Genomic DNA, 17388 nt, shown 5'->3' with positions numbered 1-17388 from the left:
GGGTCGGCTTCCAGTCTAGCTTGATGCAGCTGAGTACCAGTGTTTTACAAGAAGCGACTGCCTATCTGACCTCCTCAACCCAGTTACACAGGCAACCCAATACCTCCTAGTAACACACGTAAAGACTGCCAAAGATGTTCATATGACAACCGGGACCCACCAATTTATCGTTCCTGCCGAAACACGGAAGAACTCGTCATGACATCCCCGACGATCACCCATCTACGAATCGACCGCGCCAAGCGTTGCTTAACCTTATGATCGATCGATCCGCTTGGACTAAGCCACAAGTTCTTATAAGTTCTTACAAGTTCTTATAAGTTGGGCAAATAAAACCTTTTCAATGCTTTTTTTATTAGTGAACGCATTACAAAGCAAAAAAAGTTTAAAAATACCAACTAGTTTGTCAATGTCAAATTTTAGTAATATGTCACGAATTTTCTAAATATATATACTTATCAAAAACACATATATTATAATATAGCTTAATATTTTTTTACTATATTTTTGCAATTTAAACATTTCTTTTGTATTTTATTGTAGGGCGATCTTAATTTATACAAAATGGCTAAGAAAAAGGATAAAAAGAAAAAAGTAAGTATTGAGAAATTTTTATTTGTCCATTTAAATAAAATTAAAATTTTTATTATATTGTAGTCTAGTAGTCAAAGTTCCTCTCAAACACGAGTGTGCGAGTTCGATTCCAAGTCAAGCCCTTTAACATACCGTAACTTAGTTTAATTCCCTACGATTTTACAATCAACTTATTATACTAAACTATGAAACAAGACTAAACAAAACTTTTTCCTCTTTTCAGGAGGCAGAACCTCAAGGTAATTAATGTGAAAATCTTTACGTACCTAGTAGAGAAATAAATTCTTATAAAATAAATTGATAGCTTAAAATACGTTTTGAATCCTTGCTGCCGACCGCACATGCCGCGACTGCATGAAGTCGGCCGCAGCTGCACTACTGGTTTGTATGTATTTACATGAAAAAGTTTTGGATCGAAGCGGCAGCAGCACGTGCAGTCGCCCTCAGATATAGCTTTTTTTTTAACGACGTCAAAAATCATCAAATGACCCCTCCCGCTGTGGGTTAGCAGCTTTGAGGGAGTGTCAGAATCTTACTGACTAAAAACCGTCGTGTTCCGTCGTAGGCCTTTTATGTGCCAGGGCCGCGGTAACCCTTACGAACAACCCGCAGCAATCCTCAAATATAGCTGCGGCCGACTTCATGCAGTCGCTGCATGTGTGGTCAGCAGTTGCAGTCGGCAGCTAAAATTCAAAACGTACCCTTAATCTGGCGTAAGCAAAAAGAAAGTAGCGCGTGGGGAGGAACGTACTGTCTTCGCCCTTATACGCCTTCTTTGAACCCGACCATTTTCAGTAACACCAAAAGTCATTGACAGACGTCTCAAAAACCCGAACGCCTCGTTAGTTCACTCGTAACTGATGGTTCTGGTCATGCCCACCGTAAGAATTTGAAGTAGAAGAGGGCGCCTGACCTACCTGCATTATGGCATCTCCGCTCATTCATTACTCCTTATCTATGATTAGCGTTGCCAGGCGTCCGGATAAAGCCGGACATAGTTAGGCTTTCTGATTGCATGTCCGGCTAAAATAAACGGTGACCGTCTTGTCCGGCTTTAGTTAGGCTTTTTACATTTCGCAAACAAGCGAGCATTGCCGCCGCGCCGCCAAGCGTGGCCGAGCGTAGGCGAGTCGACTACCGAAAGGATTTTATTTATTATTTCACTAGAAATTAACAAGATTTATGATAATAATCAAAAAGACTTGATTTTACATAAAAAAAATTGTCGTACCTATTAATACTAAGACAAAACCCTCAACAATATAGGGTGTCCGGCTTTTTTAACCAAATGTCCGGCCAAACTGGCTGGTCTGTCCGGTTGTTAGGTTTGGCGACCTGGCAACGCTATCTATGATTGATAATAATAGCAGCGTTTTACCTGAAATAAAACGCATATTAAATACTTACCTTATTTGAAGCTTACTAGTTTGAGATAGGCACCTACGTGTTTTCCGCTTTTATCTCTGTCCTTTTCTACCCCATATCTTGCATCTCTCTCGCACACCGACCAGTTTCACTCCCCACCAGGCAGGAGGCGACGAGTGTTCTCGGCGGCCACAGTTCGTCATTGAGTCGAAAACACCAGGCAGAAATTAAAATGTAAGCTTCAAATAAGGTAAGTATTTAATATGCGTTTTATTTCAGGTAAAACGCTGCTATTAAATTCTTGACCGTTATTTGAAGCTTACTAGTTTGAGACGTGTTTGTTATCGCCTGGTGGAAGTGGACGCCAATGTGAGCAAAAGCACAATGAAATTGTGTATGTAAATAGGTACTTAGGTACACGAGTAATCACATGTAAGTATGTGTATTGCGTCCTGGAATACTAATGTAATCAAAGTTAACTGGTACTGGTACTCAGCTGCATCCTGTTAGACTGGAAGCCGACCCCAACATAGTTGGGAAAGGGGCTCGAAGGATGAGTAATAAAAATTAAAAGAGAAATGCAAGAACAAAAGCAAAAATTGATTTCATTTTCTAATAGTAATTAACAAAAACATTGCGATACTTCTTAATAACAATAGTAACAAAAATATAGACATTAATCAGCTGGATTAATTAAATAATCGAGATAACTTGCTACTTCTATTTAGTGGGTATCTTTCCCTTCTGTAAAAATGGGCAAATGTATTGCCTGATCGCCAATTACCCTTTGCTAATATATCGTCCAAAGGTATATTGTCAACACAGATTTTGACGCTACCGCCGAGTGGAAGCTTCCTGGGGTTGTAGTTATTCCTGCCTCTTTTAACAATGTCTTAATCCACCCGCATCATCGTTCGGGTGCCTGCCTTTGGTTGGCCTCTAACGGATATAAATAAATTTAAGGAATTAGCCGATGTCCGTCTATCTTCTAACAAGGCTTTAGTCTTTCTGACCCAATACACTGGACTTAGATTTATATTTTCCTGATTATCCATCAAACAACAACCCGACTGCCTATGACTAGAACTGTCGGTCTTAGAGCCAAAGACTGGCCATAAGATTAAATTATCTTTGTTGTTTTTGAAATGTTCTGGGTCTATTGCAAGCAAGGAAAGATCATGGACTCGCCTTTCCGAAACAAGCTAGCAAAAGAAAGAGCAGCAGTGTGCCTGGAAGTTGCAAATGGATTATTCTCGTCTACGTTTACTGCACTTAAGTAGGTTACCAATTGGTCAATATTCCAGATGGACGGCTTCCCGGGGAACAGGTTTGCTCAGCGCTATTGATTTTAAAATGTGTCCGACTAGAACGTGTGAACCTAGCTCTAGAGTGGTTTCTGCATTGCATAGTGTAGCTATAACTGACTTGTGTAATAAAATAGTATTGTATGCTAGTTTATTTACTATGTGTAAGTCCGCTAAAAATTGGGTAAGTATAGGTCCAAATAGGGATTCAAGGATTCATAGGATCCAATTTCATACTTTTCGCCCCAATTTAACCATCGACTCCAAGCTGATTGATAAGTGTTGCATGTGGATTGAAGAAGACTTCAGTCGGAGAGACTCCTTGTCCCTCCCCCCCCCCCATTTCCTTGACCTTGGCAGGGGGTATCCCCGTTGCTGTGTCTATCGGTTTCTGCTCGAGGTTCATCAGTGTGTAGGGTACTGCTAATGATCGGGACTTCAAATCTGCTCGCCAAAATACCTGGTGCCACCGAAGGAACTACTATGAGATTAACTCCCGTTCCTGAATTGAGATGACTGAGGACCTACGGTATAAGGTAAGGTGGCGGTAATACCCATGCTAGCGGGTAAGTCAAAACTTGAGAAAAATGCATCGGGGAACCCCGCTTTCGGGTCCTTCAGATCTAGGGGCACGTAGTACATAACTATGTGTCCCTGGGCTCGCTTCGAGGCAAATAGGTCCACTGCTGATACAAGATGCCACTCCGGTGGAGGTTTGTGTCGGGAGAGATGGTCTGCCTGACTGTTGAATAGGGCTGGTATATGATTCACGACGTGATAGATTTGATACAGCTCAAGATAACTGAATACTCTGTACGTCAAGTTCGGTAGGCTCCTTGATCGGGTGCCACCTTGATTTCTTAGATATGACGCCACAGTCCCATTTCTGCATTGAAAAATGGCTGTTGATCTCTTTAGCAACTTGCCGTGATTTTCCAGTTAATACTGCAAGCATCTCTTTCAGATCGCAGTGAAAGCCTTTTTCTCTCTCGTTCCATGAACCCATTACGGGAGTTCCGTTCAGTTGTGCCCCCATCCTACATCGGAGGCGTCCGTGGTTATAAGGTGACAGGGAAGTGGCGAATGAATATCCAAGGTTTGGTGGCAGCTGACCAGCCACCACTTTAGATCTGCTAAGGTATCTGCTGGTAGGTTCAACATTGCTATACTCCATTCACCGAGCCGTGAGCCCACAATGTAACCAAAGACTGACACTTTTTCAAAATGGTGGGTATAACCCGACCGATGACAAAAACGTCACATTTTTATGTAAAATGTTCTTAGTATCTGTGGTCTTCAATTAAGTAGGGTTCTATGTATGACAGTCAAGACTTCTAGGTTCATTTTAAATGTAAACGATTTACTACATATTTCATTAAAATTAAGAAAATAATTTACGGCATTTATTATATATATTTGATTTCAATTAAGTTTGAAAAGATTGCATAAGTTCCACAGACATCGTTCTAAAATATCATTTCTAATGTTGTCAGTATATTACTTTCGTAGTTATTTTTATAAAATATGATCATTACTTCAATCGTGACTTATAAGAACCCTTTTTATGGTTTGTTCACCGTTTGGCTCACGGTTCCATGAATAGGGTAGGTATAGATTGCTGTTCAACACTGCATTGAGGAAAGTGAGGAGAGCCCGGTAATGCAGTCTGCCGTATGGAACAACGAAAACTTGCGAAGTTTAAAAGTCCTATCAAGCTCTGCAGGTCTTCTAAGTTTGTCGTGCTGTTTGTCACGTAGTGCGTTTTGTCATTATCTTGTTGATAATGCTTGCGATTTATTCACTTGCCATCCAAAACATGGTGCAAATGATCCCAAAGTAGGCAAATATATCTTGGTGAGCCACCAGAAAATCGAGATACACAATTATAAGTAACCCTTGAGTTTTCAAAGTTTGAGCCACCCAAATTGGTCACTGTGGCGAAGGTCTTGGGTGCCGTGCTTAAGCCAAATGGTAGGCACGTAATCTGAAGCAGTCTTCTTCTGTATACTAGTCGAAGAACATATCTGTGACCTTCGGCTACCGGAAGGTAGAAGTAAGCCTGGGCGAGATCCACTTGCACAGCCATTCGTCTTTCTGAAGAAACTCTAGCACCCGAAAAACATTTATTAAACTGAAGGGTTCCGTAATTATGAACTTGTTGAGAACCTTGAGATTGAGTATTGGACGGTTCTTTCCGTCGCCTTTTGGGCACAAGAAACATATTGGAAAGAAAGCTGGCAGAATTTGCAGCTATCAATAGAACTTTTTGTTTTATCATTTGGGATATGACGACATCCATCTCTTTGGACTCTCTGGTCAAATCTGGCATTATCTATCAAAGGTGGCTTTTGGCCAATGGTATGCGATACCCAGTTATTATTTTTAACAAGAAAGGCGGAGCTCCCATTTCTTTCCATTGGTCCTGATATAATGTTAGGCAACCCGCCTGGAAAGTCATAACTTACGTGCCTTGTTGGACGCATCAAAGTCCGCCTGCGGTCCTGGACGCTTTCTGTTTCCTCTGTTGGACATGGTTCCTATTGTAATTTACTCGTGATATCCCAAGGGAGCTTTTAGAGTTTTGCGTCACACGCCATTCAGCGTGAGTGTGATTACCATTTCCCTTCGAGGGAAGGTTATAATGGCGACTCTTCGAAAGTCGATCCAAAAAGCCACCCTGCGAGGGTAGATTGCAATGATGGTACGACCCGCAACATGCATGATTGGTACCCTGCTATTGTGAGTATATTATGAGGGTCCGTGATAATGAGCCGACCCCTGCGGGGGATGGCTAGTATACTTACTGGTCCCTGCTTTGTTTCAAGTGCGGTAGTGACCAGTCCGAACTAAGGAGATGCTGGTTGGACCGCACCTCACACCATTCTTTTTTGTCAAAAAGTTGAACGCCTTGCAGGATTGAACTAGGGCCACAGGTGCCTTAGGAACTTCGGGCTTGCTTTCTTTTCCATAGTCACGTGCACGGGCTGTGGTAGCTTTATTATTTACCGCATCCGTATTTGCTTTATAAGTCACTCATTCTGAAAACAAATTACTGAAAAAAAAAGTACACGGAAGAAACTCGTGACAAAAAAAGGGGTAGATGTACAAAATATTAACACTTGATTTCGCAAAATCGAATATCGAACGGTAAAACCGTTAACAAATTGTATAAAATATTATAAACTCACCTGTGTTCTGCGAGAGCACTGAGTTTATTTTTCAACGAAATACTACAGCGGTTGGTTAGACCAACCTTCTCGGGCGGAAAACAAGACGCCAATGACGAACTGTGGCCGCCGAGAACACTCGTCGCCTCCTGCCTGGTGGGGAGTGAAACTGGTCGGTGTGCGAGAGAGATGCAAGATATGGGGTAGAAAAGGACAGAGATAAAAGCGGAAAACACGTAGGTGCCTATCTCAAACTAGTAAGCTTCAAATAACGGTCAAGAATTTAATGTCTATGTTTTCAGAAGCCGAAGTGCCAGAAGAGGTGGTGGTGATGACCACAGACTTGGAGCCTGAACCTGAAGAGATACAGTTCACTGACACCTCGTACACTAGCGCCTCCTTCGAGGATCTGCCTCCTATGCCTATTGAGGGTAAAATTTTTTTGTTTTTACCCTCAATTGCTCTTATAAAGTTAAACTGGCGTTCGTCACGTGTTTAAGAAAGAAATGTAAGGAGAATTTCCCTGGATAAGGCCAAAATGGTGTAATAGCAATTTCATACTAGCGGATTTAGTAGCGCGTGTAGGTAAGGTACGCGTGGTAAAAAACCTGTCACACACCTGGTCAAATTCGATACTTTTAAAGAATAAACGGTTACTTTTTACGCAATTTATACAAAAATGCGAACTTTTTCGTCACAGATTTTTCACATTTATTTTTACACTAGCTTTTGCCCGCAACTTCGTTCGCGTGGAATAGTGACTACCAGCAGATTTTTGATTTGACCTATAGATGGCGCTATATGTCCGGAATATTTTTTTTTTTGTAATAAAAACTATCCTATGTCCTTTCTCAAGTTTCAAACTATGTCTGTACCAAATTTCACACAAATCGGTTCAGTAGTTTAGGCGTGAAGAAAAGACAGACAGACAGACAGAGTTATTTTCGCATTTATAATATTAGTTTGGATCTTGTCGACAAGTGAAAGTGGCCTTATCACAAAATAGTATAAAACTAAGTCGCTTTCTCTGTACCTAATATATTCCTATGTATGCTTAAATCTTTAAAACTACGCAACCGATTTTAATGCTGTTTTTTAAAATACAAGCTGTTGATTTGCATCCGTGCCATATTCAAGAAGGTAATTATTCTAATGATTCTCGACCCAAATCAATAAAAAAATTGGTACGTAATTTTTTTTTCCTTAATTTTTTTTCGGAATTCCGTAAATGTCATCTAGCCTTATTTAAACTTGGCGCGTGTGTTACTGGCGTTAAAACCGTGCTGCACCCTCACACAAACGCAAACACAAAGCATACGCAACGATCACTCATAAATTTCATTCATAAAATTGGATTACTTCGGAAATACCACGACATTACAATGACAAAAAAGGCAGTGCATATTAGTTATTTCCCATCTACTGTAATTCCAATCGATTATTTACGTATTGTATGTCCTCCTCCTGAACTATGGCACAAATGCAAATCAACACCTTGTAGATATAGTGATTGAAGAGGAAGGTTTATAAGTATAGTATGTTTTTACCATCAGCATTGCACCCTTTCGAAGCCGGGCGGGTATGTAGGTATATAACCAAATGAATATGATAAAGGACCCAATTAAGTACCTATGTTTGTCGTCACTCATATACGTAATGACCCGTAAGCTTAGCCACGCGCAGAAAATCCGCTAGTCTGAAAGCGGAAAAGTCTACAATCTCACCAAAAACTCTTCCAAATTAAATCAATATCCCGTTGCTATGGTAACCGATAAACTTGTTGTGAGACGATAAAATAAAAAAGCATCGAAACAGTTTTTCATATAAATAGCTTTTCAATGGATTGGTAAGTACGATTCAATACAATTTTAATGTTTATATTATGCATTCTGATTGTTACCGATTCTTACCGATTCTTTCCGATGTCGGTAATAACTGTAATGGGCTTGTTTTTAGATATTTACGGGAACATTTAGGGTGATTTTTTATTTTTTTTGTTTTTGAAAATGTATGTTTTAATTTTTATGTATTTTTATCTAGGTGTATGAGTGACGAATGGGATATGACTGAATAGGATAGAAGTTGCAGTTTTAAAAGATTAAGATCAAAGTTAAAAAATATCTTTTTACAGGGAGTTTAACCCAAATAGATATTAATTAATAAGCGCATTTTGACGCTTTTTATTTAATTTTTCATCATTTCTGTAGTTATTAATATATCTAATATTTGTTATTATTACTATACTATGTATAATTTAGTCATAAAAATATAGGTAATAATTTCTAATTTTTTACAGAATTGAAACCTAAGAAAAAGAAGAAGAAAAAGCTTGGGGTATGTTTACATTATTTATACTTCTATACTAATACAATAAAGAAGAAAAATTTTTAATGCCGTTTTTCAGCATAATGTTTGTTTTTTAGGTTTATTGTATGTATCTATGTATTATTGAAGTTTCTTTATTTTTAAGGCTGGAAACAGTGCTCGGCCGACGGTCAGAACTGACCGTAAGTCCAGACCGAATCACATACCAAATCACGCGCGTACCGTCAGCGTAGCTGTGTGCGCGTTCATAGACTTGCACAGATATAGCTATGTCGACACACTCGACACTGTTTACAACCTAAAGCTTTTTCTTATCCCATTTTCTGTTCTCACAGGAACAATCTTCTGTTGTGAAGAAGACCAGCAGTGAACTGTTTGCGTGGTCCGAAGAATCTTTGCCTCGCTATCCAGACTTATGTATGTCCCATCCTTTTCTGTTAAGCCATTTTCACCTATGTATTCACGATTAGGTGATCGCTTGGTTAAACTTTAATTTTAACTAGTAAGAGAAAATTTTCAACAGTTGGTTCAAAGTCAAAGATTTTTATTTTATATAGGCCTATTACAGGTGCTTAAGAAACCAAGCTTAGGACCTCATGCCCAACATTTTATCATCTTCCTGCTTTGTTCTTAAGATATTTGTGATCAGCGCAATATACATATTTCGCTTCCGCAGTCCGATTGCAGTTCAATTGCAGTCGGCATACAATCGTGTGAAATGCATACCCACGGTTGATTTGCAATTATATTGCAGTCGTGTCAACTGCATTCATACATACTGCACTTAAACTGAAAGCAGTTAGATTGCAGTTGAAATGCGGTCCGTCTGTCTAAAGTCTAAGCCACTGACCAATTTTATCAGTCCATCCAGGCTAACCCAACTATCCAACATTTGTAGTGGCAAAATCTATGAGGCAGTTTTACTTAATTAAATTAATAGAATACAACTTATTTTTACATCAGCGACCTTAGAACCGAAACCAGTGCTTCCCAGTGAGCAGCCCGTTGAAAAGAAGAAAGGAAAGAAAGGTAAAAAGGACAAAGGTAAAGAAGAGGAAATACCCGCCTTTGATAAGGTAAACTTCATTGTAAAGGGCTCTAAGGAACATAGTGGCTTTTATGGTGAACACATACCTACTTATCAAAATGAAGGAATTGACCGTGATGAAGGAAATGAATTCTGTGAAGTATGACATTTGTGATTCTTCTAGATTCTGGCGATTTGACCGATTCTCGGCGCCAAGTGTGCGAGGTTTTAACCGATATCGTGTAAAGAACTACAAAATTCGATTCCTTCGCCTCGGTCGGCTCTGACAGATGTGTGTTTTCCATTAGTAAGTAGAGTTCGTCTAAGCTGAAATGACGTGCATCACTACCTTATAAATGCCTTGTCATCATCGTCATCATCAGCCTCCTCTCACACAGAGAAGGATTGAATATTAGTCACCACGCTTGCTCAATGTGGTTTAATGACTTTATATTCAAGGTTTTCTGCCTGTTGACTAAAACCTATCATGTTCCTTCTGGAGCCTACAGTGTACCAGGGCTGCGGTAACTCGCTCAAACAATCCCGCAGCCCTGGGAGCGTCATTTCATCTTGTACGAGCTATAATAGACCATTGCCGTCAAATGGCTTTGCTTCTCGCAAACTTAGACCGCTTTAAATATTTACACATGCATGTTAAAATCGATAGCTCACAACCACAAAATCCTACCTAACCCCTTATTTATGTTTTCCTTTCAAACTTTCTTCGTTACCAAGTCATAAAAATTCGTACTATATAGCCCTTTTTACAATTTTATTGCCAATATTTACGTGAAACCGCAATAAAAGGTACCCTTTTACAATACAAGGCATTTTAATTCCATGTTATGTTGGCAACGCACGACATTTTCTTGTTTTTATTCTTAAAATGTTTGTAGAATTCAGTCGCCATTTTGTATTTTGAATAAAGTCGTTGTAAGGTCAGGTTCTATTGTCAAATTAATATAAATTGTTAGTGGCGTGTTTTGTTTTGTGTCAAATTAAGTGGTTTAGAAATAATGGGATTGGTTTTTGAAATGTGAAGTTGGTTTATTTAAGTGTGGTTCAAAAGAAAATGGCTGATTATCATTCGCTTGTAAGTTTTTAAATTATATTTTTTTTTATCTCGGAATCTTTGGGAATTTATTTAATGTAGTATAATTATCATAAAAGTAAATAAATTTAAAGTTTCAAAAAAGGCAGATTATTAAATGTAAAAATACAATTGGCTATAACTTTTTCGGTACATCTAAAAACATAGCAATTAACACATTGTTTTATTTCTAAGAAAAGCCATTTATTGACAATAGTTTCAAAACAAAAATAGGTACTACGAGTTAACAACTAAAAAAAACGGAATATTTAATTCACTTGTGTACCAATTTAGTAGAATTTTCAAATCTTTTTTCGAATAACTACGGTAACTCTTGGTACAGCCCAAAGCTTGGAAGAAAATGAACAAGAAGGAGCGCGAGGCGTGGCTAGTGCAGAGGATCGAGGATTGGAGGGCTGAGAAAGAAGCCGCTAAGTCAGTTCTATTGTTTACCATCCTGTCCTGTCATCCTTGTTTGTGATTGTATCCTGTCATACTTGGTCATGATCCTTATTTATTTTCTGTCCTACGATAGCAATCTAAGATCCTGTCCTATTAAAGCACTATAGTTAGTTAGCTAGTTGTAGTAGGTAATAGTTTAGAAGTATTAGCGAGATTTTGTAGTGAAATGCATTTAGGCTTTAATTTGCTTTTACTGATCTGCTAGGTTTAGCTTTATATATTTTCATCCATCTCGTGCTAACGTATCCAGACTACGTTTAAATAAATAACAAGTACTCATTACTAATCTAATTAAATTATTATATTAATATTTAAACCTAGTCAGGTAAGCAACACAAATGTACCTACTTATAGCACCTTATTACTTCTGGAATTAATCTTCCCTGCCTTCTAAGTATGTATGATTGCGAAAATAACTCTTCCTACAAGTCTGTCGTGCCAAAACGAATAAACATTTTCACTTAAAAGCTGCCTGGAGTAAGTAAAATAAGAAGTAGCTAGCTTATGTCCTTTTGCAAATACTTGGCTATCTGTTTACCATTGTGTATTTTTTTTAAATCCATTTTACACATATTTTTGCAATCACAGCGCGACAAAAAGAATTAGGTTCTCGTTTATAACAGTAGTACTTTAGTCTTCTCTGATGTTCCACCTGTCTCCAGACAAGCAATCCTGGCCGGAGCCAAGGAGAAGCGGGCAGCAGCCGCCAAGGCAAGGAATGAGCTGATGGCCAGGGAGATAGCGGAACAGGATGTTAGGAGAGATGTGCTGCAGAAGGCTGTTAATCTGTTCCAACGTTTGTAGTTCCATTTATTTACTACTAGCTATAAATGATTCTGACTTTCGACAAGAAGTCGTGGTGGCCTAGTGGGTAAAGAGCCAATCTCTAGAGTATGAGGGCGTGGCGATTCCAAGTCAGGCAAGTACCAATGCACATTTCTAAGTTTGTATGTAGGTACTTTCTAGGTATATCTAAGACACCAATGACTGGTTTCGGATAGCACGGTAAACTGTAGGTCCCGGTTGTCATTGAACATCCTTGGCAGTCGTTACGGGTAGTAAGCCAGTGAGTCTGACACCAGTCTAACCAAGGGGTATCGGGTTGCCCGGGTAACTGGGTTGAGGAAGTCAGATAAGCAGTCGCTCCTTGTTAAACACTGGTACTCAGCTGAATCCGGTTAGACTGGAAGCCGACCCCAACATAGTTGGGAAAAGGCTCGGGAGATGATGACAAGCAATCCTGGCCGCAGCCAAGGAGAAGCGCGCTGCAGCCGCCAAGGCGAGGAATGAGCTAATGGCCAGGGAGATAGCGGAACAGGATGTTAGGAGAGATGTGCTGCAGAAGGCTGTTAATCTGTTCCAACGTTTGTAGTTCCGTTTATTTACTACTAGCTATAAATGATTTTGACAATAGACAAGAAGTCGTGGTAGCCTAGTGGGTAAAGAGCCAATCTCTAGAGTATCAGAGCGTGGCGATTCCAAGTCAGGCAAGTACCAATGCACATTTCTAAGTTTGTATGTAGGTACTTTCTAGGTATATCTAAGACACCAATGACTGTGTTTCGGATGGCACGTTAAACTGTAGGTCCCGGCTGTCATCGAACATCCTTGGCAGTCGTTACGGGTAGTCAGAAACCAGTAATTCTGACGCCAGTCTAACCAAGGGGTATCGGGTTGCCCGGGTAATTGGGTTGAGGAGGTCAGATAGGCAGTCGCTCCTTGCAAACACTCAGCTGAATCCGGTTAGACTGGAAGCCGACCCCAACATAGTTGGGAAAAGGCTCGGGAGATGATGACAAGCAATCCTGGCCGGAGCCAAGGAGAAGCGCGCTGCAGCCGCCAAGGCGAGGAATGAGCTAATGGCCAGGGAGATAGCCGAGCAGGATGTTAGGAGAGATGTGCTGCAGAAAGCTGTTAACCTGTTCCAACGTTTGTAGCTCTTTGTTGTTCTTCTTCGTCTATATAGGACCAGCTGTTTACCCGAGTCACTATATAGGGAACTTCTTCTCGTTCCCAAATAAAATATAGATTATGTTACTTTGTTGTTGTTAGCTTTCCAATAGTGAAACAATTTTTCAAATCGGTGCAGTTTGTTTTGGAGATTCTATAAACAATAAACTATTTTCTCTTCTTTATGTTAGTATAGAAGTAGAGATTGGTCTTTTTCCGCGGTTTCACCTGCGTCCCAAAAGAACTGCCCGTACACATAAGTAACAAGTATCCTTAATATAATATTTAAATTATTTTTTTCTTGTTTCATAAAAATCCATCCGATGTTTTTTGCGTGAAAGACGAGCACTTACACTTACACGAAGTCCTTATTCCACTAGAGAGAAATAATCACGCATATCAATTTATTATTTATAGTTCGCTTCCAAAAAGTACCCAGATATTGATAATGTCACGTGTTTGTAGGTTTCGAAAAGCAGAAGTTGGAGTATGAGCTCAAGAAAGAACAAGATGCAGAGGTTAGTAGATTCTTATTGGACTAGCTGCCTCCCCCAGTTTCCCCAGATTTCAGAGGTAATGTGTATGAAGGATATCCGACAGTCCGGATGCAAACGGTATCGAATAAAGAAAAAAACTATATATTCATACATATCGTGGTATCCTTCATACAAATAAACGTAAGATTCTACCGGTGTGCAGTACTGGGATGCCCACAAATGTTTCTCTCGGTCTACTCTCTCTAGCAAATAGTAAAAAATTGCATGCGAACATTTCTAAAATATCTGCGAAACTGCAACCGCAGTGCGCAAACACATGCTAACTGTGGACTCGCGGCACCGCAAACACATTTCTTGTTCACGAACAAACTTTGATAGAATCGCTCAGGCTGCTGAATCTACTTATATCTACAAGAAATGACTCAATTTCTGCAATTCCTCACAGTGGCAACAGTACCTCCGCTGCGACGGTCTCCCCGACCCTCGCGTGGTCACCGAGATGAACACCTTCCTCCATCTGTGGCAGCAGACGGAGATATGCGATGATAACGAGCTCGACAAGAAGTTTATTGAAGTTCTGCCGGTTTGTATATATATTGTAAGGTGCATGCCAGGAGATGAGTTAAACGACCGAATGACGATTTAAGACTGCCTTTATTATAATAATAATTTGGGTTATATTGTTAGGATTACACGTGTATGTATCGCGAGCTCAACGCGCTCTTATAAAAACAATGTATTTTAAAAAACGAAGGTACCCTACAGAAAATCTCTATCAGATTAGTGATCTACTCTCGGTAAGAAAATTATATATTATACAAAGCATATTAAAAACACATAAGACCCTACCTTATGATGCATCCAAATTAAATAAAAGAAGGAAAGACATTATTGCACAAATCCCTAAAACGAACACCCGCTTTGCCAGTATTCAGCATAAAAAACGTTCAGCTAAATTATACAATAAAATAAATAAAGAATTATCTATATACAGTAAACAATATCGACAGTGTAAAAAAGATATAACTAAATGGATAAAAGAACTTACCTATGAGGAGACAGAAGCACTCTTAAAATAAGCTACATAATACACATTTATTCATAATAACATGTAAACACTCGCGCTCTCACTCATAAACACACACACGCACACACACACTCTTACACTCACATACACATACATACACACGTACACACACACACACGCTTCGGCAAAACTTAATGCATACTTAATTGAATGTAACAAATAGATTTTCTTTTCTTTTTTAATTATAACGATCTCTTGATATGGAAGAGTGGAGTCTACTAATACAAGCATTATTTGCTTAAAAGTAGGCTCCAATCACATACTGATTGTAAACTACTTATTGAAGAAATAAATATTTTGTATTTGTATTTTGTATTTTGTATACTTATTACTACTACAACTTAGGTACTACTACAATATACAGAATGTTAGAAAAGTAACCCTAAAGCCGAAAGTGGTTAAGCGACCCTTTGTAAAGAGTCAGTTAACCATATTTATATCTTTATTTGAATTTCACAAACCATGTTTTATATTTTAGTGGTGACCAAGGGCGAAATAATTTAATCAATCAAAATTCTACTTGACACGACAATTTTTTAATACCAACTTATGTTAGTACTTGATCGAATTAAAATGTATTCTGGCTCGTCAATTCAAAGCATCAAGAGTGGTGTTAAAATCAATTATATTTCCAATGGAAAGGAATGTGGAGAATGCAGTCAATTTATATAAATGTATGTCCCTTCCAGACCTCGGGACTATAGAGTCCCGGATTTTTGGGAGGCGAACGTGGGGCCGAAGCCAACACGCTGAAGCCCTTTTGAGACAACTTTAATGAAATGGTGACATATTATTATTTATCTTACAGATCTTGGACATGCTTGAGATATTTCGCTTCAGGACGAGACAATATACGGAAAGGCAAATTCAGAATTATGACGAGGTAACTTTCATTTTTAGGGTTCCGTAGCCAAAATGGCAAAAACGGAACCCTTATAGTTTCGTCATGTCCGTCTGTCCGTCTGTCCGTCTGTCCGTCTGTCACAGCCGATTTACTCGGAAACTATAAGTACTACAGTGATGAAATTTGATGGGAATATGTGTTGTATGAACCGCTACAAAAATATGACACTAAATAGTAAAAAAAAGAATTGGGGGTGGGGCCCCCCATACATGTAACTGAGGGATGAATTTTTTTTTTTCGATGTACATACCCGTGTGGGGTATCAATGGAAAGGTCTTTTAAAATGATATAAAGTTTTCTAAAAAACATTTTTCTTAAAGTGAACGGTTTTTGAGATATCAGCTCTCAAAGTCGTAAAAAGTATGTCCCCCCCCCTCTATTTTTATAACTACGGGGTATAAAATTCTAAAAAAAAATAGAGGTGATGCATGCTAATTAACTCTTTCAACGATTTTTGGTTTGATCAAAGTATCTCTTATAGTTTTTGAGATAGGTTGATTTAACTGTAATTTACGGAACCCTTCGTGCACGAGTCCGACTCGCACTTGGCCGGTTTTTGTACATATGTAATTAAACATATTTACCGTATATATGGAAAGTAGTATGTATAGATAACATACCTCTTTATTTTTTTGTAAAAGTGTTAAGTAAAAACTGTTTTTTTAGTCTTCGGTTTCTCACAGTTATCCAAACTAATATTATAAATGCGAAAGTAACTCTGTCTGTCTGTCTGTCTGTCTGTCTGTCTGTCTGTCTGTCTGTCTGTCTGTCTGTCTTTTCTTCACGCCTAAACTACTGAACCGATTTGTGTGAAATTTGGTACAGACATAGTTTGAAACTTGAGAAAGGACATAGGATAGTTTTTATTACAAAAAAAAATAAAATTATTCCGGACATATAGCGCCATCTATTGGTCAAATCAAAAATCTGCTGGTAGTCACTATTCCACGCGAACGAAGTTGCGGGCAAAAGCTAGTATCATATACTTTTAATTAATACCATAAGGCTCCAAGTTGGTCTGAGGTTACACCATGTAGCTACAACGATAACCAAACCACAACCCGTCGACAAACAGTCAAATCGGCGATTCAATAGCTGATTATGGTTTTTTTTTTGCAATAGGTAGCCTTAGAGCTGAAAAATTCTACAGACAACCTAAAAATTTGAATAGAAATGTGCAATGTGTAGTCTGTGGCGTACAAATAAAATAATGATGAGGTAACTTTCATAAACATAAGCCCTTACTTTTAGGTCCGTCTAGCCCTCAGAGCAGAATTAGCCAATGCCATCCAAATGGCTTCCTACAACCTACTCCGTGATATTGAGAGGAATCTGGTGTCTGAATCTACGAAGGTGTCCACGTATCAGAGGGAGTTTAAGGGTCTGAGGTTGAATATATGGGTGGCTGTGAAGTGGCCTACCAGGAAACCTAAGCCGGTACCACAGGAGCCGTGAGTAGAAAAAAACATGGTGAAATTGTAAGCTACGAAAACCAACATGTACCTCTTCAAAAGTTCACTAAGAACACCCCTTCAAATCGCCAAATATTTCTCTTGAGGGTAGTTTTTGCCAAGGGAATCAAAAAAACTACTTCTTGGTATGGCCATGTGCCATTT

The 17388-nt window shown here is 39.0% G+C and overlaps 1 protein-coding gene across 1 annotated transcript in view; it reads left to right on the top strand.

Moving 5' to 3' along the window:
• The first annotated feature begins 564 nt into the window (after positions 1 to 564).
• The window catches only part of LOC124643647 (dynein axonemal intermediate chain 7 homolog), a 41610-nt gene continuing 24786 nt past the window's right edge, over positions 565 to 17388 (top strand). The window contains exons 1-12 of the mRNA XM_047182664.1: positions 565 to 594; positions 818 to 833; positions 6733 to 6861; positions 8727 to 8764; positions 9091 to 9172; positions 9719 to 9831; positions 11216 to 11307; positions 11997 to 12130; positions 13750 to 13802; positions 14227 to 14364; positions 15677 to 15751; positions 17024 to 17223. Coding sequence (XP_047038620.1) covers positions 565 to 594; positions 818 to 833; positions 6733 to 6861; positions 8727 to 8764; positions 9091 to 9172; positions 9719 to 9831; positions 11216 to 11307; positions 11997 to 12130; positions 13750 to 13802; positions 14227 to 14364; positions 15677 to 15751; positions 17024 to 17223 — 1100 coding nt within the window. The remainder of the gene's footprint in view (positions 595 to 817; positions 834 to 6732; positions 6862 to 8726; positions 8765 to 9090; positions 9173 to 9718; positions 9832 to 11215; positions 11308 to 11996; positions 12131 to 13749; positions 13803 to 14226; positions 14365 to 15676; positions 15752 to 17023; positions 17224 to 17388) is intronic.

The sequence above is a fragment of the Helicoverpa zea genome, chromosome 28, assembly GCF_022581195.2.
Source record: "Helicoverpa zea isolate HzStark_Cry1AcR chromosome 28, ilHelZeax1.1, whole genome shotgun sequence".
Taxonomy (NCBI): Eukaryota; Metazoa; Arthropoda; class Insecta; order Lepidoptera; family Noctuidae; genus Helicoverpa; species Helicoverpa zea.
This window is presented reverse-complemented; position numbering and strand designations above follow the sequence as displayed.